General features: G+C 31.8%; 3 protein-coding genes across 3 annotated transcripts; 1 reads left to right on the top strand and 2 right to left on the bottom strand.

Moving 5' to 3' along the window:
- Positions 1–246: 246 nt before the first annotated feature.
- On the bottom strand, positions 247–4,170 carry LOC140826044 (leucine-rich repeat protein 1-like). Its single transcript, XM_073188146.1, has 6 exons — positions 3,853–4,170; positions 1,569–1,640; positions 1,221–1,364; positions 882–953; positions 731–802; positions 247–543 (listed from the first exon to the last, which is right to left on the bottom strand). The coding sequence occupies exons 1-6, from the start codon at positions 4,077–4,079 to the stop codon at positions 471–473; spliced, it is 660 nt and encodes a 219-aa protein (XP_073044247.1). The 5' UTR covers positions 4,080–4,170; the 3' UTR covers positions 247–470.
- Positions 4,171–5,260: 1,090 nt separating this feature from the next.
- On the bottom strand, positions 5,261–7,472 carry LOC140826046 (calmodulin). Its single transcript, XM_073188148.1, has 2 exons — positions 7,249–7,472; positions 5,261–5,846 (listed from the first exon to the last, which is right to left on the bottom strand). The coding sequence occupies exons 1-2, from the start codon at positions 7,322–7,324 to the stop codon at positions 5,473–5,475; spliced, it is 450 nt and encodes a 149-aa protein (XP_073044249.1). The 5' UTR covers positions 7,325–7,472; the 3' UTR covers positions 5,261–5,472.
- A 2,491-nt stretch (positions 7,473–9,963) lies between these two features.
- On the top strand, positions 9,964–13,794 carry LOC140828169 (uncharacterized). Its single transcript, XM_073191154.1, has 3 exons — positions 9,964–10,220; positions 10,333–10,854; positions 13,275–13,794. Exons 1-3 carry the CDS (start codon positions 10,061–10,063, stop codon positions 13,622–13,624), a joined length of 1,032 nt encoding a protein of 343 aa, XP_073047255.1. The 5' UTR covers positions 9,964–10,060; the 3' UTR covers positions 13,625–13,794.
- Positions 13,795–22,217: the final 8,423 nt, after the last annotated feature.

The raw sequence follows: 22,217 nt of genomic DNA on the forward strand, positions 1-22,217 counted from the left end.
GTTTCTTATTGTCATCAGGAAGTCACGGGTTCAAGTTCATGAAACCCATATACTGTATCGAAGCACTTTGGTGGGGTGATAGTGAATCCTGTCTACAACATAAACCTAACATCCCACGACTATGGGAGGCTCCGATGGGTAAGCTCAATGGAAACCATTACATTGGTCGCTCCACTTATCCACCAAAAAAAAATCCCAATATCAGTCTTTTCTGCTCATATAAGACAAGGAGAAAAAACTGGTCAATATTGGCAAATATAGTATACAATAGAAAGCCAATTAGGCAGGTAGTCGGAAAGTGTTGCAGATTTCAACATATTTCATAGTTGACTACTACACAGGTGACTACAAGAAGCTTGCGGTGTCAAATATATCAAAACAGGCAAACACGCCAACTTTAACATAGTAGGACTATTTAAGGAGCAAAGACACAATTTGAAAGACCAAATTAGTAGTCAAGTTCCACTTCTTTACGTGCAGTTTGTGTCATAGCTTGCAAGTCCCAGCAGCTCCGGACCTTCCAAACGAGGGTTGTTCTCAAAGCTGCAATTGCAAATGACAAGTTACAAAAACCAAAGTAAGGTCACGAGAAACCAATGGAGAAAAGGGTACCAAATGTTTCAACTGAAAAGTTGAGAGGGATTTATGAACCTAATGAAACCAGGTGCAATTATACGGAAGCAAAAGTGAAAATGGGTATCTGAGCAATGCTATGAATGAAATATCTCACTTGTTTAAAGGAATGTGCTCAAATGGTCCAGTTGTAGGTATTGTACCACACAAGTTATTGTTTAACAAGTCCCTGAAAAATATGAAAATACTTAGAAACCATCTTGCACCATATACCGTGCCATAGATATAGTGCAATCAAAAGAACTTACACAACTTTCAAGCTAGATATGCTGGTAAGTGCCCTTGGGATTGGACCGGTCAGCTGGTTATCATTAAGACGCCTGTTGAAGTATACCGAAGCTTATTGATTCGTCATAAAGAATGAAAGTAGTTTGCAAGTTCATCCGAATGTGCAATTATACACAAGGCGGGACTGGGAGAGAGGGGTGAGTTTAGTAGCGATCAGAAAAGTGAATTCTAAAGCTACTGAACTTAACTCAAACCAGAAAGGTGTAAGAAGCCAACTTTACCCGTGCCAAACCCCCACCACCAAATCTATCAAGAACTTTCTGGATAGTAAAAATGTCACGAGGTGAGCTCAAACTTACAAAAAGACGAGAGATTTCAAATTTCCCAATGATGGAGGTATTGTTCCTGAGATATTGTTGTTGTAAAGATCCAAACTTATTAAGCTCTTCAAGTTACCAAGCTCAGTTGGAATTGTCCCTTGAATGTTATTTTTGTAAAGTTCCCTGCAATATTAAAAAGTCAGTTAAAGTAAGATATGAGTATCAACACGAAAACAAAACAAAAGATCTTTTGAAAAAAACGATTTTCTAAACAGAAGCAAAAATATATGCATGCTGAAGCACAAATCATGGAAAAAATAAGCAATGTTCACACGAGTGAATATGCCAGTAAGCAACAGAATATAAGAAGAGTTGCATGATACTTACAAATACTGGAGACGTTCAAGTTTCCCAAGTTCAGGTACAAGGTGACCATACAAATTTGAGTTTCCAAGGTCCCTAACCATGCAATAACCATACATTAATTTCCGACATAAACATAAATCATGTAAGAAAAGCCCCAAATCCAATTAAATAGGGAAATCGGAAAGTGAATTTCAAAGGAATCACATTCTAACTGCAAGAAATATGTGAACATCACAACGAAGAATATGATTTTCCTCACCATTCCATTCAATAACACCATCTTAACATTTTTATCGTTCTGTTTTCCCCACTTGAAGGTCTCTGTACAACTGTATTTGCTGTATGATGACTTGCTTGAATGTCATGCTCCGAAGTCCGAAGCAACAAAAATACACTACTTTACCAGGAAATATAATATTGAATCCTCCATGGTGTCCAGATGGGAGAGAACTTTATGCTTTTTTTGTGGTAACTCTTGGTTTTGGTTATTCAATGCATATATGTGTGTCATGACATTAATATTTCTAGCTCTTTCTTTAATTTTTTCATTTTTGGATGTCAACTGGTATGACACAAACGTAAGTGTGGCGAGATTCCAAAAGTCTTGGTCAAATCAGTAGTTTTCTACATTTTGGAGACCATCTACGTGAGGAAGTTCTTTATCTTTTACATCCAAAATCCTCCAAAGAATTATCAAAAGCAAAGGCATGCTAGAAACACACACTCCAACAACCTAAAATTAGGCAACTTTGACCATGAGTACAATCTATTAGAGTAGGTGATAGATAAGCTAATTTGCAGCAGTGCTCAGTGGGATTTGTGATATTATTTTGTAAAATACTCTTTATTCAAGTAACAGTTTTTTAACATTCCTTGTATGTCTACTCATCTTTTCGGATAAATGAAGATTTTGTGATTATTATAGTTCATATAAAATGGGTTGCCTGCTTGCTATCAATCATAGTAACTGCACTCTCGAAATTTCTTCTTACTCGATGATGATTTAATAAAAAGGATCTTGATTTACTCGCTAGAGGTCAATATTCATATTGTGTCATTATTGTGTTTCAATTGCATAGATGCAAAGACATACAAACTGTAGGTCGTCATGGGCCTTAATAATATACCACAACAAGATGGAAAGTTCAAACCCAATGAATTATTCTGCTATCTTCTATTTGGAAATGAGATTTGATGTTTTTTTTAATAATTTGGTGATCTTCTATTTATGTTAGGATTTGATAAAAAAAAAATTATCTTGATCTTTTAGCAGTTGATAGAGATAAAAATTATATGTGAGGTAAATGGTTAACCAGATATTTTCCTAAAAGCCAAGTCATCTACGAGATCGTGAAGTTCTCTTTAACTAGCATCAAATCATCCACAAAATCGTAAGGTTCTCTCCCAAAATGAGCCTAAATTTTCATCCCCTAACGTGATCCATAACTCGGGACCATAACATAGTAGCTTATAGAATGAGTCCTTTGAATAACCCACAGTCCCACACCTTATTCTCTAAATGGTTACCACCAGTTGAATAGATAGTCACCATTAATGCTCACGATCCAAGATAACAGGCTTGCTGATTTTGGTTGGCGACCAAGTTTTGGCAGATTGTGAGTATCGACAAATTTATACCGTTTCAATCTAATACGGCACGACAGATCCACGATAGACGTCATGACGTATATTCTTTTCGTGTATGGTTCTACATAGGTTTCGAAAATTTTATTATGCATTTTGTTTTTTCTGGTGTCATGATATGCCAGCACACTTTAGATTATATAACAAAAAATAACACTCAATAAAACGTTGTAAACGGCTTTATGATCTAGAATGAGCCACCAGGACAAAAAACAATCTTTCCTAGGACAGCTTTCTGAAGGCAATCGGCATTTAAATCCACGATCACCATATTCACCTCACTTCCAAAGGGACGCCTCGAAGGAAAACAACCATTCAGCGGGTCCTATTCATGCCTAAATGAATTCACAAAATCTCAAGCAGGGTCAACCAATTTGCTAAAGCTGGCCCAAATACGTCAAATGCTGCGAATATTTTGAAAAAATAATAATTGAAAGTTCAAGTATTTCTGAACAAAACAGCAGTTTCCACTTCCTTTTCCTTTCTCACTCAATTATTCATTAATTTCTAACAACAAATTCAATCAATACCAAATAAAAAAAAAACTACCAGGCAATCAAAACCAGTAAGCTTCCACTAGAAATTCAGTAAACAAAATGCCACCAAAAAATTCCGAAAATGTAAAATATATAAAACTTCAAGAAACTCGACAAGTGCTTACAACCGAGTGACGCGGTTATCTTGGTTGCAAGTGATGTGAAAGTAGGTACAAGGGTTCACGAGGTTCGGATCCCAGCTCTGGAGCACATTATCAGGATCGGACAAGCTCCGCCGTAGTGCGTGCAGCGCGTCGCCCTCGGAATTCCCACGTGCTTTTTGTACGATTACTGATGACGAAAACACCATAGTTATGGCTAAAAACAACAAAAAATCTCTCCCTTCAGCCATGATTTGAGCTTTGATCGCTCGGAAGGGAATGATTTGGTCGGTGAATATTAGCTGCAGAGTGATTGCGAATGATCGAAATGTGAAAGCAAGTCATTAGTGGAGATGGGGTATATATAGACACACATTATTACATTTAATTAAATAAAATAATAATAGAAAATTATAATAAGGCGTGAAACCCGGCCCATAAGATTTCTTATAAAATTCTATTTTTTTAGATTTTACAATTTTTTTAAGATTGATTAAAATATAATAATAATAAATGATATAGAATAAGTTAATAACAATAGTAACAATTTTAAAATTAACAACAATAATTGTAAATAAATATATTTAAGAAATAATTAAATCAATTATAAAATATATCGATATCAAATAAAATATTTTATAATTAAAAAATTATATGTTTATAAAATTGGTTTGGTTCGTATTTTTTTTAAAAAAAAAAATCTAAATTTTTTTAACAAAACCTATATTTCGGTTTAATAAATTTTAAAATTGATCCAAACCATGAGCCAAACCTATATTTTTCCTTTCACTAATATGATTATATGAAGTAAATATTTTACCAACTCAATAAAATATTGTAAAATAAAATTCAAAAATAATATTTAAAAAATTCAACTAAATACTCACATCTTACATATAAAAATAATATATACACGCATATCTTGTACAAAGGCGGGAATAAAATCAAAATAATTCAGAAACGCGAAGCAAAAATCGCATGATAAGGAATGTTTTCATTTACGTATTTGTTCCAATGCAAAATATGTTTGTAAAGTAGCTATTATATATTAAACAAATACACCATTATTTTGCCAACATCGTTATTATATGAATTCAAAGTAGACTAGCCTTTTGACTCATAAAATTCTTTTTAGATTTGAATGTTTGGTGGCATTAAAGTTGATCGAAATTAATAGGTTTTATCCATACATGTTAATATTAAAATTGTATTTTATGAAATGTTTTATCATTATATTCCACAAATAATTTCAAGGATTAAATTCAATGCTCCATTCGTGTATTTCAGTTTCCTTTTTGAGTGATTTTACTCGTCATTATCATCCATGAAAGTGTTAGTAATGATAACTATCAGACATATTCTATCAACTGGATAAAAAAAAAACGAATCATTTAATAATTTAACTTATACGTACCAAAACATGTCTAGTAAATGGGTCAAAATCCAAAGTCGAATAACACATTACACGAGATAAAGAAGATTCCACAACCATTACAGCATACCATTTTTTTAAATGACCATAAAGAAACTAGATTACCATTACACTGATCCACCCCTTTCATCTCTCTTTCTTTCTTTTTTATTTTCCCCTTCTACAAATCTTATATCGATAAAGCCTTTCCAGATATAGAAGAGACGACAACATCACTTGGCCATCATAACTTTCACGAATTCATCATAATTAATTTGGCCATCACCATCGACATCTGCCTCCCGGATCATCTCATCCACCTCCTCATCAGTTAGCTTCTCACCGAGGTTTGTCATGACATGACGGAGCTCAGCAGCAGAGATGAAACCATTCTGATCCTTGTCGAAAACTCGAAACGCTTCTTTTAGCTCCTCCTCAGAATCCGTGTCCTTCATCTTCCTAGCCATAAGATTCAAGAACTCCGGAAAGTCAATGGTTCCATTACCGTCAGCATCCACCTCGTTAATCATATCTTGAAGCTCAGCCTCTGTAGGATTCTGCCCCAAGGATCTCATCACGGTACCAAGCTCCTTTGTCGTGATGCAACCTAGAGAAAAAAAGAGACACTTGCAATGCTGAAGGCAACAACAACATTCTTACCTACCATATAGGATGGAACTAATTGCGCATAAATTCACATGACGCAAATCTAGTTAGGAGAAAAAATCCAGTTCTAGATATTGTAAATTCCAGGATGTGGTCAACCATGAGTTAACAACTCCCAAGTGTAAATGAAGGATAGATGCAAACTCCAACAACAATGAAGTTAGGATATCTTTGCAAATACTAGTAAAAGTGGCCACAAACCCATGTCATCTCGTGTCAGATATTTGATGAACATGTATCAAATGATTTTACAGTCTCATGTAAACATATCCATCAGCAAATGAAATACGGTGCTTTTACATTTTTGCAGAAATTACAATTTAAACTTGCACAACCATTTAAACAACTACATCTCTTCATTTCTTCTACACATATCAGATCCCAACCAAAACCTATCCTTCTGAATCATAGGCCAAGATATCCGTTCTCATATAAAGTCTAAAGCTACTTCCAAATAGAGGAGATGGGGAACTCGCCCCATCGGACTAAAATGCGATTTTCTTTTAAATAATAAATGCAAGCTTTGAACAATCTCAGTCTCAAGTTTTTTGTTGTTCTTCATAGAACTGTATGCCGTAGCTAAGCGCAATAGTTTTCAAAGTCACGATTCCATTTATCCCAAGCTCAACCTATTTTCGCATTTCATCCGTTTCAGCCTAGCTCAGTCCACATGGGATTACGCTCAAAGGGAGTGTTACCCTTCGAAAAATAAGGTGGACCCCACCTGCACAAGCCCATCTAAGGGCTTTGCCTACACCTGGAGTGTTACTCCATGTGCGACAGAAGGCCACATATAAAGGCATCGGTAATACAACATAATTCATGAGCAACTGTCAATGTCTAAAATATTTTTTTTTAAAGAAAGAAAGAGGAAGAAATAAGAATCGAGTCTAAGTTTCAATTCCTTGGGATTCGATAAAGTCGTAATATAATTTATTACACATTAATCTCAAATTAAGAAAGTCTTTTCATTTGAGTAATTGGAACACTAACTGATTCAACCTATTGCATATAATATAATATACTAGAAAATCTTCAACTTTACATAAAAAAAAAAAAGAAAATCTTCAACTTTACATCTAAAAGCATCAATACTCAATACGTCACAAACAAATTTATCACCACTTTCCGGAAAACTAAAGCAATTGACACAAATCCGCGGCAATATTAAAAGATCGCACATCAACATTTTACAGAAAATAAACAAAAACTGATGAGATCTGAAACAGAAACAGAACAAAAAAAGTCGCTCATAAAACGATCAGCTCGCATTAAAAAAGAGAAACAAGTGCTCATATACATGAAATCACGCAATAAAAAAGGATGGAATAGGAAGATCGAACCATCGCCATCCTTGTCGAAAAGGCTGAAAGCCTCCTTGAACTCGGATATCTGGTCATCGGTCAATTGATCAGCCATATTTTCTGCTCGCAATCTCTTGATTTAACTCACCAGATTCGTAGGGTTAGAATCGAATAAATGAGAGATGATTCTGGAGAAGGAAACAACGGGCCCGGTGTGATGTTATTCTGCGAAAAAAGGTCAGCGTTGTTTGTAAGCTAAACTTTAATGAAAGTAAATTGCAAAGTACCCCAATTCTATGTCTAAAATCACATTTTGCTCCCTTAACCCCAATTCCTTTTCTGCAATCAAGTAACAAGTTTGGGCAAGAAAAGAAAGATATATATATATATATATATATATATATATATATATATATATATATATATATATATATATATATATATATATATATATATTTATTATTTTCTTTGTTTTGTTGTTATTAATATTCAAGATTCGTGAAATGAATTTTAAAACTACGACGATGTCGAGATAAAATAATCAAATATATCAATTTTTTTAAAAGAAAAAATGATGAAATATATCATATATATGGTCCATATATATGATATTCCAAAACAAATTGTTTAAGATCTGGTACAAAAATAAATTTTTGGGTATAAAATTGGAATAACTATATTTATATTAATATTTTTACGCTTGTTTGTATGGTCAAATATCATATATTAGTACTCAATATAAAAGAGTTTATACTGAAATATCATATATTAGTAATATATTTTAATGTTTTGTGCTGGCTTTCATAAAAAAAAATATGTGTCATTAAACAAACATTTGTTATACAAGTTTGAATGCTCAAAAATCATATACTTAATGTCAGATCTGAAACATTTAATACTCAAATATCATATATCAATACCATATTTTAATTTTTTTTTTACAAATTTTCATCCGAAAAAAATGTGTCATTAATAGGAAAAAATTGTTATACGTGTTTGGATATTTAGAATCATATACTAATATCAGATTTGAAATATTTAATATTTAAAATATCATATATTAATAGCAGTTTTTCATGGGTTGTAAAGAATTATCATCTCAAAAAAGACATGTCATTAATATCAAATGTTGTTATAAATGTTTAAGTACTCAAAAATCATATATTAATGTCATATCTAAAAGATTTAGTTCTGAAGTATCACATATTTGTTCTAAAATTTCAATGCATTGTATCGAATTTCATCATAAAAACTCATATGGACTCAAGAGAGTGCAGAAACATTTTTGTGTTAGTAAAGGATCACAGAAAAAAAAATCAGTATGTGATTAAGATATAGGTTGAACTAAATTTATGTAATTGAATCGCGATTTGGTCCACATTGCTATAGATCAGGTGGGATTTGTTATTAGAATATGATTGAGGGAAATACTGTAATTTGGCTTAAAATAAAGGTACGACAGAAAATAACACGTCGCACGTAAATGACTTACATTGTCTTTGTCATTGGCGTGTCGAAATTACCAAACGATAAGCTTCGCACAATTAATTAAATCATTAAACATTTAAACTGAAATTATTGAAGGAGACAAATTAAAACATTACATAATTGCAAATAAAATATAATATGGTTGACTTGACAATAAAATAAGTACTCAATATACTAGATATGAATTACAAATATATATTATTAAGATAAATAATATAATTTTCCATATTATTTAAGTATTACTTTTTCTATTAACAATATTTTTTTTATTGTGAATATCGGTAGGGTTGATCGATTTCACAGATAAAGATATGTGAGACCGTCTCATAAAAGATCTACTCTATTTAAAATAGTAATAATATAATTACGCTCATCCAATCGAGTCTTCTTATTTCAAAATTCAACTCAACGAAGGGAGGGGACACTTATCATATTTCCATTCTAGCCGCATGAGCATGCGGAGGAGGAAGGTGTCATGATAGCTATTGAGCTCATTCGAACGCCATCTGAGTAACCAAGGCCAATTTACATAATTATATATCTCCTGTTTTATTTCCGGGAGAATAATTTTTTTTTTTTTTGGTTTTATTGAGTTTTCAAATTTTGATTTTGATATACTAATTTTGATATTTTTTTTGGGTTTTCATTATATTTCATCATATTGTTGATGTAACAACATAAAATATTGATGTGCCGTACAATGATCTACTAGATTTCCTCCAGCTCTTCTCAACCTTCTATTCTTCTCTCAATTTCCTATAAATTGTAGTTATTTTCTCAATAATAAAACATTTGTTGCGTTTGAACATATTTGAAGAAATGAAATATAAAATCCCAAGTTATCCTAGATTAGTTTTGATCATCTTCATCAATGACAATGTTGGGTAAGCCACTTTTTTAATACATGATCTCACATTTAGAATATCATAACTAAACCAATTTTACTTGAAAGATAAAAATAGATTTCATATAATATTCATATATTAATGCTAGCTTTTAAGAATTTAGGCTTGTTAATTGAATTAAGGATAAGTGCAAATCAATATATTTTTACGCACAATATATATTATTTAAGTTATATATATAACGACTAAATTTACTTTTTGGCGTGGCAATTTAAAAAAAATGGAAAAAGCCGGTACTTTGTTGGGAGTGTGGAAGAAGCCTACGATTAAATGAATAAAAGAAGTAAATAAATAATATTACCGATTTAAAAAAGTAAATAATGAATATTTAATAAATAAATAACAAACGGCTATTTTGAGTTCTTTTTTAGCAGCAGTGCAGTCTGTCTCTAGGCCTCTGAAGCTAATCGTCTCCCAAGAAAATTCCTCACAGCACGAGGGATTATAACACTCTGACAATGATGCTAAAGAGGCAGGAGAGTTCACTCTCCTCGTCCCGCCGCCTCGCCGCCACCCCACCATTGCAGGAAAGTCGCCGTGCGAAACCCATCGGCTGCATGTCGGGCATTTTTCAGCTGTTCTCCAAGTACCAGAATTCCAGCAAACGACTCACTTTTGGTTAGAAAATTCAGACGTTCTCCAACTAACAATTTTTTTCTGAATTCTTTTAATTTTTCTGTTTATTGAAATTTGGAAAATCTTTCAAATAAATGGTTAACCACATTTGCAGGAAGGAAACGAGAGAAATGTAGGCCAACTTCTCCTGCAAAAGACAGAGACAAGTCCAAAAAGGATCCTCTTTCCTCGGCCAAAGAAGACAAAACCGGAAGCCAAAATCTTGGATTATCGGTCGAAATTAACTTTCCGAGAAGTCCATCAATTCCGCCTGAGATCCGGCTGCCGAACGTCGCAGTGAAATCGCCGGAAAATCCTAGAACTCCGTCCTCCGTGGTGGAAAGGTTGATGGGATTGGGGGATATCGTGAAAAGGCCGGCACTGGAGGAAACCGATACCATTTCGGAGAAGAGACGGCAGCTGATACGAGCTTTGGAAAAATGTAATGAGGATTTAGACGGGTTGAGGAGGATCATCCGGGCGGTGCAAGCAAATCATGTGCCGGTGGCGGCGAAGAGGGATCTTCCTGGCAGCGGAGACGAAGACTCGTGTGAGAATCCGTGCATGGAAAATTGCGCCGCCGTGGGAGCTGAAGCCCGGATATCTGTTAGTGGCTTCGCCGAAGGACAGAATACTGGTACGTCTCTTTTTTCTAGGTTCTATATATATATATATATATATATATATATATATATATATATATATATATATATATATATATATATATATATATATATATATATATATTATTGGGTGTCTTTTTTCCGGTTTCCATTTTCGTTTATTCGCAAATTTATGCTAAACATAAAACAACCTGCAGATGTGATATCATCTGTATAATCACAAAATAAAATTGTAACAATCCAAGCTAAATTTTTTAAAAATTATTATTAAATGTTTTAAATTTTAGAAGTAATCAAAACTGTTTTTAATTTAAATGGTTATCCTAATTAATGATTAAAAATCGTATAAATATATCTATACAATTTTTAATTTTAATACTGTCTCTAAATTTTTTTATCTAAAAATTATTGAATGACAAAAATTGCACTTTCCGTTTATCAGGTCGTTAGTTTGATTATTTTTTGAAGCATAACATTATTTACAAATTGAAAAACATTCGTTTTCTGAGATAGAGTGAGACAGTGAGTAATGACCAAAACGTGAAATTAGAAATTAAAATATTTGAAAAAATTAAGCGAACTGATTTGGGAAAAATTAACGAGTCCAGCAAATGCATATATTATTTTTCTTTTTGTGTTTTTTTATAATGTTTTAAAAAAAATTAAAATGATTAGTTGATAATGTAATATGATTTATTTTAAATATATATGTGCATGAGAGAGTATGAATTATATAACTACGATTTTATCTTATAATTAATTTTTTGGATGTCATTTGCTAATAAAAACTCCCTGTAACTGTTTTAATATGAATGATCAGACAATAATTGATTACACATCTTTATTCCATCCAAAGTTAAAACGAAGAACCAAAGTTGAGAGGTCAAGAAAGAAAATAACCTTACCACTAGTGGGATAATCAAACAAAAAATGTAGTAATTATATAACATAAATTATTGTGATTATTTTTATTGAAAAATAAAAATAGGGATAAATATGATTATATATACAAACCAACTATTTTATATTATATATATATATATATATATATATATATATATATATATATATATATATATATATATATATATATATATATATATATATGTATATAACCATGGATGTTCATGAGTCAAAGAAGGTAAAAAGGGAAGCCTGCTGCAGTGAATACCAAAAGGCGGTTAACTCGACCCTACCTTTGCGGGCACTGTCCGCAAGGTCGATCCAACGGCTCGTATTTTTTCGAGTCAATTTTTTTTTTCATTGAGGTTTACATGAGTGATCCAGATCGTTCATTGTCCCGGGCAGACAATAGGTTAAAACAAACCCCAAAAGGCAATGAAGCATCATTGTTTATTATTGCTTTTGATGACATATCTCAAGCTTTTCTGCTTTTTGGTCCATCCCGATCACTAGAGCACGATTCCTTTTTCCACTTTCATCATTTTAATCAAATTTATTCGACCATCTCTTCTTGATTACAAACATAAATATGGTTCAATCTCAAATTTAATTAGTTTCAACTCTCTTGTCTCACGGTGTTTCATGTCAACTCTCTGAACTTAGAAACTCGAAAATTATGCTTTCGAGTTTCTAAGTTAAATATGTGCTTTAGTTTGAATGTTTTGCACTCACATTTGTAATTTTAATTAGTATTACAAAACTTTCTTTTTCAGTATTAAAAAATTGTTGTTCTAATTCCGTACCCAAAAATTATAAATGCATACTCAATTTTAAATATTTGGTACCTGAAATATATATATATATATTTGTACCGCGATTAAAACGATGTATCAGGCCAAAAAATATTTGTAACATTTTGTAATTGAAACTTATATACAATTCTAATTTGATTCAATTGGTAGTTTAATTTTGTATATTTGCGCTGTAATTTCAATGATATGTACATATATTTCTTGTTTTAATTTTTATGTCTTTACATATAATAAATAATATACCCAATCAAAGTTTATTGATACCAAAAATTCATAAATTATGCCAGAATTTCAATTATACATGCCTGTATTATTATTATTTTTTAATTAAAAAAAGGCCAGAGAGCTATGTTTCTTGAAATAGACACACACACACACACACACACACACACTAATCAAATTTATTGTTTAATTTTAGGGCCGTGTTAGCTTTTAGTGATATGATTATACATTGATTAATTGGATTGTGATTAGTGAAATGATATGATAGGACGGTGAACAGTGACTGATAAATAATAACATATTTGGTTTGATTCATTAGAATTTAGATTGAAATTATGATTAGACGATGATTAAGAGTGAATAAAGTGATGCTAATACGAGACAATTATATATATTTTTAGCCTGCTCCCAATTTATTTCTTTTTTCTCAAAGGAAAGTATGTACGAAATGCATGTATAACAAATGCTAAACTAAAGACAATAATCTTCTTCTGTAGTCTGTCTGACTGCCAAAACACCAGCAAGTTTTCTAACTCACAGCAAGCCATCCAAGAAACCAGGAGAAGACGATGCCGAACTAATGACAGCAATTTTGATGAGATCACGTCGCTCGCCACCTATCGCCACCACTTCACGACGTAGCACCTCATCGCCAAAGGCTCGGACCATAGAAGAAGTGTGTAAAGACATAGCTTGGGGTGAGAAGAGAGAAATGGGGAGAATATTGGTGGTGTTGCAAGATTACATATGCAGAGACTTGGTAGAGGAGGTTGTCAAAGAACTGAAATCTTGTCGGATTCATTATTCGTTACCTCTAGAGGGATGTAAGAGGAGGCTTAGTTTATAGCTAGTCGAGTGGTTTGGTTTAGTTGTTTCTCGAAATCATGTGTGTATTTAATAAATTCGACTGATATATATATCTGAGGTCTAGGACATTTCTAGCTCTTTTTGTCTTTCGAGTATATGGAGAAACATTCGAAGATTGGCCGATTTATATGTCTAAATGCAGTAGTTAAACATGAATATCCTCGAGCACTACAAAAAAAGAGGGGTCAGCGACGGGTAAAACCATATATAAGTATAACCATTGCTAATTATATATGAAAGAGTTGTTTGACACAAGAGTACTCAACAGATGGAGATTGTATGGATCAAAAATAGGTGGTGTGTGTAGTGTCATAACACATTAACACAGCATGTGCAGAATAATATAATTTATCATACAATTAAACTTTGATTAATAAAATAAGACAACAATATTAATCATGCACGTACAAGTGTACACATTAATTTGTGTGTTGCCTCGGGGCAGAAGATCAACTAAAAAAACTTGTCAGTTTACAAAATGAATACCAGTTAACGAAGTGACGAAACAAAGGACATCCAAAACACTTATCCAATCAAATAACCAAAACTATGGATGCAACTTTTGTGAAACCGAAATTCTATTTGATGAAAAACACACTAATCAAACCTGGATTACGTCTCAAATTTAGGATCTTCGTGTCAGCTGAGCTTTAAGCCATAGGCACGACCAGAATTTCTTCGGTGTCTAAAGGAAGCTGAGCACGACTTTCTTCCCAGAAGCCGATGAAAAAATTGAGATTCAACGGTGGATGATCTCTATATCTTCTAAAATGGCATGCCCCCAACCCAACCGAGAAGAACATTTAGAATAAGGCTGCCTAGCGCTAGATTTCGCAAAGATTATACACGTACACTACAGCTTCATTTTTAAGTAATTCTCAAAACTCTCCTTCCTGTGGATTTCTAATTTACACTCTCAAATCTCGATTATCTTCTCATTTCTTAAATGTTCCCCTTAGATGCTAACATGGGAGCCAAGATTAAATAATACTTACGGGCTGACTCCATCTCGGGTTAGACACTAATATGTATGAGTATTTAGTTAAAATCAAACCAAACTTTTTAAAATCGAATTAATCGAAATTTTTTTTGACAAACGAACTGACCAAACTTTACTACGAAAAATGAACAAACCAAAACGAATTTTTATATTTAAAAAAAAATCAAGAAATTTAATTAAAAAAATGCGATATAAAGTTGAATTAAATAAATTTAAATTTTATTTATTATAATATACATTTTCAAGTCTAGTTCTATTGTCCAATAAAATTTTATTAGAAATATAATATTTATATCCTAATAACTTTATTACAAAATTTAATAATATTTATTTTTAATAAAAAATCGGTTTGTTTGGTTAACCGACTTTTTATATTAAAATATAAAATCGAACTGAACCAAACTAACCGATGTTTTAAAAAACTAAAATCGAACTTCCAAATAAACAGGACCGATTTTTAAAATTAATTCACTTCGACCGGTTATTTTTGCTGAAAGCGGTATTTTTCTCACCCTTGGACGGACTGAATTGTATTTGCCCTTATATCTTGAATCCAAATGGATTTTTAAATTTTTTTGACTCTCAGAAATCATTCGTGTCAAAGGCCAAAACCAATTCACATAATTTTTTAAAGCCAACAATTAAAAAAAATTAATGCATAGATTTGGACATTGACAAACATCAGATAATAAGGTGAATATTAATAGGAAGCAAAAAGCTTGGTACATCATTCAAACAATTATATTTGAAATTCAAATCATTGTTAAAATATAGAATAATACATTATACATATACTATGATATACATCGAAATTTTGAAAGGTTTTTTGCTTTATTTTTCTCAATATCAATTCTTATAAATATACACTAATTCATACTAAAAACTTAAAATTCTATAAAACTTTTAGTATTAATATAAATTAAATAAAGATCTAATAAAATATGTAACTTCATATTAGCTCGATTTAATATATTTGTATATTAATGTAAAAATGGTATAAAAAATATATTTGAAACTCAAAGCTAATTTCAAATTTTGACTTATATTAAATCCTTCAATCTTTCGATCGAAATGTGAGAAAAGTCATATTTGATTATATATATTTGTAGAAGATCGTTTTTAAAAATTTCTCGTGGTTAGAGAATTTTTCCGTATATCCCGAGTATTTAACTCGTTTCATAGTTATTAAATTTTTTTAATCATACACACTACAACTGCATGCTAATAAGATAGATATGTAGGTGTATGGATATTTTCATCTCAGCATATTGCCCCATCAATAGGACTCATCTACTTATTTAAAATTCATTGACTCTTAAATCGTAGAAATGGAATTATATATATCGATATATGCATGGGTAACGTGCATGCATGCTTCGCCACGAGTTAATTGATCTACATGCTTGCAAACTTAGTAATTCAACCGCCTATCATGCACCTCGTGCTACATTGTTAATTGCATTGGCTGTAGGTGATGAAATTTGGTCGCAAAAAAGTCTAAAATCTCAAGTTTCTTATGCCTTAATTGCGTTAGTCGTGTTGTAATACCCTTTTTAAATAAATGAAAACAGCGCATATAAGCTAGCTAGCTACGTACACCTTGTCAAGTCAGATGTCTGCTGCGCGCAAATTAATAATACACTTCACATATTTTAAATCACCCAAAATATTTATTTATATTTTGGTATTAGTATATAAAAGATATTCATATTATAAAGATAACAATTTTTTTAGGTCATAATAACATTCTTTTAACTTTTGTGTTTGAAAAGTAATAATGTATCGGATCATCAAACTTTGGTATTCCAAAGAGGTTAGAAAAACTTCGGGAAAAAAAAACAGCTTTCTGGCACTTGTTATTTTCTTCTCGAGGAAGAATCTTTGAAGATCTTTCGAGCTGGGAGATTGAGGGTTTATTTCATCCTACATTCCTATCCATATGGGCATTGTCTCATGATAGGATGGATGGCCAAGATTGTCCATGCATATATAAGACCCACTTTTTTTTTGAAATTGTATGTGTGGCAAGATCTTACCCGTTGAAATGAAATGAGCGTAGTGTCCACATAGTTAGGATCTCATAAACCGAGTTTGAGAATTGCACAACAGATTACGACAAGCTCTTTTGTATTAAGCCATAGATAATTAAAGAGGTAAATTTTACACTTTAAAAGCTACCTAGATCAACTTCATTCACCTTAAAATAATATAAACTGATCAATTGATACATGAGTAAACTTTTGTCTGCAAGAGTTGTGTGGTTGTTCAAATTGTTAACAATTATTGCAATATTAACGTTGTGTTGTTTTTCTTTGTGAGTTGCGTTACCTACAAAGTTTGCTCAAGAATTGGGAAATGAAAACTGAAATAAAAAATAAAAAATAAATTAAAAAAAAACTAAAAGTGTAACAGAACAATTATATCTAATTCTAACTAATTTTTCTTAATTATTTTTTGTTTACTCCTAACATACATGTATGCTATAATTTTTTGTCATGTAGTTTGCACGATTTTCATTTTTGGTCTTGTGATTAGAAGTTCTTTCTAAACCACTGGCTTTCATTTATTCACAATATCATTGAAAAGTTTAGGGAAAATATTTATTTCAGTAACTTAAATTTTGGTAAGCTGACTTTTAATTTTCTGATATTTTTCTCTAAGTAATGTAACACTAGAAAATGTTGATGTAACATCGAAAATACTTGCATGAATTGAAAAATGTTGACTTGTCATATGTTACGTTAACCATTAGATCAAAATCGTAGAAATTAAAACTTATTGTACCAAAATTAAACTTTGAAACCTGATCTAAAAACCTAAATTGAATAAATTGATGAACCAAAAAAAACATTTTCCCAAAAGTTTATCATCCTCTAAAGAATCTTCAACATAATAACTCACTAAAATCATTTTCTTCATCATCACTTCCCTCGTTTAGATTTTCTTCAATACCTATGTCTATTCCTGTCTCGTTCATTACCCCGTCGGCCGTCGCTCTCATACTCTACTGCCCCATTTTCCTCATTTACTATCTCCTCGCACTCATTTTATACTGCTCCTTTATCACAGTCTCAGTAACTACACCATCCCTCTCATCTTCTACTGTCATCTCAAACCCTGCTTCATCCTTATCTTTCTCCCGACCCTAATAATCCATAGGTATATATATGGACAAAATAAAGTGCACATCCTCAAGTATATGTGAACTTTTCTAGTAACTTTGATCTTCTCCTCACAAATTTTAACAAAATCAGTTTCATCCTTAATCTATCTAAAACCACATGTTCAAAATTCGTGAAAAACCTCGTAGAGTTTTAGCACCATGATGTTCAACTACCAACTTAAAATAATCTAAAACGAGCATATCAAACTCATAAAAATCAAACTTATACAATGAACTGATAATAATCTAAAACGAGTATATCCGAACCATGAAATAATGAAATACGATTTTTATTCCTTAATTTATATTAAATCAGAATGAAATTCGCCCTTGAAAATTTAATGCCAAAGTCCCATGAAATAAATTCATCTAACGAAATATTGCATCAAATTTTCTTAAAAAGAAAAAACCCATGGCCATTAGAGTTAAAAAGTATTATGTTTTTGTATAATGACTGTTGAGAGAAATTAAAGATGCTTAAAGTACGATATTTTTTCACTAAAAATAGCTTAATTCGACTGAAAATTTAATTCAAATATATTGATTATTATAATTAAAGCAGTTTTTACAAAAGATGCAATATGAATTCATTACACTGAAAGTAATACAAATCAAACATACATATAATATTTTTTAAGTCTTTTTCAGTTTATTAAGCAAAATTTTTAACAAGTAAATTTAAATATTAAATGTTAACACTATTCACTGACTCAAATTTCTGGTATCGGTATTCCTTTTCCATCAATGAATTAGTGAATGAGACGGGAAAAGGAAGAAAAATGACAACACAGAGGAATATTTCAACACTCGACAACTTCTCCTTTATTCATGACTGTTATCAAAGAGTAACATCTAAAATATGTATATAGATGCTACATGCATACATCATACATGATATTTATTATTGAAGACAAAGAAACACAGGAGACGAATATGTAACTAGCGCACATCTTGCTGCCAACAAGCTGGCTACGCTATTACTTTAACCAGAACAAATAAACCTATGCGGAGATGGGCCAACAATCCTAGGATTCCCCCTACGATTCCCGTAATCAAGTTAATTAAACTCAATGGAGCTTTGAGGATTCCGGTGGGTGGCAAGAGTGTGCAGTTCGCAACCGGAAGCTGAACAGTCGCAAAACAAGGTAATAGAGTGGGGAATAGAATTCCGTCAACAAGACCGAGAACTCCATCAATAAATCCATCAGTATCCGTTAGCAAGCTGCCAAGAGTAGTGGTGCCGTTGTTGCAAGTGATGGTGACATTCACCCCCGCAAGGCCACTACAAGTAGGGCAAGAGTTGCCATCGACAGAGCAGAATAAGCGGCCGACCACCTTAAGACCCTTTATGGAGATGAGACCACCCGGGAGCAGCTGGGCGTGAGATGGAAGCACCAAGGTTGCGGAAAGGAGGAAAAGGACGAAGATGGCGGTCGAGGAAGGGGATGCCATTGGATATAGGACAAATAGAACTTGAAAGATAGATGGTGTTGGTGTGTCCATTCGCTTGAAGAGAACATCTATTTATAGTGTTCTTTACTTTTTTATAATCTTAATTAATCTTTAATTTAATTTCAATTTTTGCAAGTCAACTTTGTAGCTAATTAAGTAGGGCTAACTAACCCTAACAAGGGAAAAATATATATGTTAAATTAATGCGTCACTTATTAAATTTCAAATATTATCCATTTAAACTGGTGTAAAATATAACTAAGTTTTCTGATTTACAGTTTCTCTTAAGGTGTAAAATATACCTCGCCAATTAATTTATGACATAATATATATTTTAAACTTTTTTTACAATTCAAGTACTCATGTGACCATAAAACTGTAATTTTCTAAATATCGAACATTTTTCATACAACAATTCATGAATGTTCTATGGTGACTACTTGGATTTCATTTTCTTTTTGGGGTTGCGCATAGGGAAATAATTTTTTTAATATACTAACTTATATAATTTAGATTTTGGCCCACTAAATTTTCAAATTTTGATTTTGATAAATAGTTTAATTTTTGGTTATTTTGATCTAAGGCAAAACTTTGTGTGAGACGGTCTCACGGGTCATATCTGTGAGACGGATCTCTTATTTGGGTCACCCATGAAAAAGTATTACTTTTTATGCAAAGAGTATTACTTTTTATTGTGAATATGGGTAGGTTGACCCGTCTCACAGATTATGATCGTGAGACGGTCTCACATGAGACTCACTCTTGATCTAATTATTAACTTAACATTGAACAATTCAGTGATTTCGTATGCAACGTCAGCATTTTTCATTGTACATCAGTATTTTCTAGTGTTAAGTCGGTATTTTTCGGTGTCATGTCAACATTTCGGCAAAATAAAGCTGAAATCCCCAAAAATTCAAAATTAATGCATCAAAACCAAACATGTTGGATCAAAAACCAAAATAAAAAAATTTAAGGGCAACTTAGGATTAGTCCCAAGACACTAATGATAGATTATGATTCAGTCCCTATATCAGAATACTTTGTTTGAACTCTTTGTCTTCACATATTTTACTATTTCAGCTCCTTGATTTTTTTTTTTGGTAAAAAAATATGTATATATGGTTGAAATTGTGGCATAAATTAATGAATTATGGTTAACAAAAAAAAGTGAATTGGTATATTATTTATGAATGGGCAATACACAAAAATTAAAACAAAAAATATAGGCATATATCGTTGAAATTACAGCACAAATGTGCAAATCTAAAGTACCAACTGAATCAAATTAGGTATGTAACTATAATTTCCGAGTAGATAAACTTTTTTGGATTGATATAGGAACAAACTAAGTTTTTTTACATAAGAACTGAATTTTAAGTTATATTTATTGTTAGGGACTGAATATCAATTAATTAACCCAAAGTGCACTAAATGAGCACATAAAATTATTTCCTTAATAGGTAAATAGTGTCGGCAAAAGTATAATCACGTGATTTGGCCATATTGAGCAAAATAAAGTTGGGCTAAATTTCTTAAACTAAGTGGGGAGAAGCAAATTCCACCTTAATTTCTTACGCAACTGGATGAGACATAATTTATGACATTTGTGGAGTCATCATGCATGCATATATTAATTGTCTCAAATTTGGTATATGTTTATTTATATCAGTTTGGGTGATATATAGAATTATATATGCATGGATAAGTTATTATTGTTGTTGCAGTTATTATAATTGGATAGTACAGGAAATAGAGATTGAATTAATAATAATAATAATAATAATAATAATAATAATAATAATAATAATAATAATAATAATAATAATAATAATAATAATAATAATAATAATAATAATAATAATAATAATATGTTTAATTTTATTGATTAAAATAATAATTTATTCATAAATTAAATATTTGTCCTTCAAAAATTTAAAATATGATTATATTTCATGATTTCTTATAGTAGAATCGGGATTTTGGTTGAAAATAAATTATTTTGTTGTAGGTTTTTTTTTTTGGAGCAAAAAAGTTTTCACAATTTCCTCAATATAATTTTATTATTTCTTCCTTGTAATTAATATTTAAAATTATGAATATCCACTTTAAAGACAGTCATATCCTTGAAAATTTGCTTATTCATGCTTTAATTTTTTTAAAAGTATGTAATGTAATGTGATAAAATATGTAGTATTAATTAGTTTGGTTTTGATGACGAGGACAAAAAAAAGAAGAAAATACGTAAATCTCCAACTGACACCATAATTCAGAATTTGCTACAATAGATGGGAACAAAAGGATTTATCACTTGAAGCTTGTCGGAGACGATGGATGGAATCTGGTCGGGGATACCCGGCCATTTTCGTGTTAACGAAGAGGGGACTTTAAAAACTTATTGGAATGTGGGTGCAGTATGGCTAAAAACTAATTTACATATTTAACCAATACATTTGAACAAAAGTGACTACAAATTTCTGGCTATCTCTAGCTACATACAATCATACTTGAACGTGATAAATGAGGTTAGTGAGAAATAACTTCCACAAAACCAGCGGGAACTTTCATGCGTACGTTCTCTCAATTCCCCAGTTTCTCATTCTTGCTAACTCAATAAGAGCGTTACCTTCTATTCTCTCAATTCCAATTTCTGAAATTCTATGCGATGTATGGAGGGTGTTAAATGTCCCACATCGGTTAGATAATTAACCTTTGAGTGACATATATTGGCTTGGACAATCCTCCCCCCTTGAGCTAGCTTTTGGGGTTGAGTTAGGTCCAAGTTCCAATCTTAACATGGTAGCAGAGCCCGGGTTTCACCGTTATGTGTTGGACTGCCTATAATTAGGCCACCCGTTCTGCCCATAATTGGGTCATTTGTAAACTCCACGCTCCAGATGTTCATTCCTGGGCGTGAGAGGGGTGTGTTAAATGTCCCACATCTGTTAGATAATTAAC

Source organism: Primulina eburnea, chromosome 3 (genome assembly GCF_022965805.1).
Source record: "Primulina eburnea isolate SZY01 chromosome 3, ASM2296580v1, whole genome shotgun sequence".
Classification (NCBI taxonomy): domain Eukaryota; kingdom Viridiplantae; phylum Streptophyta; class Magnoliopsida; order Lamiales; family Gesneriaceae; genus Primulina; species Primulina eburnea.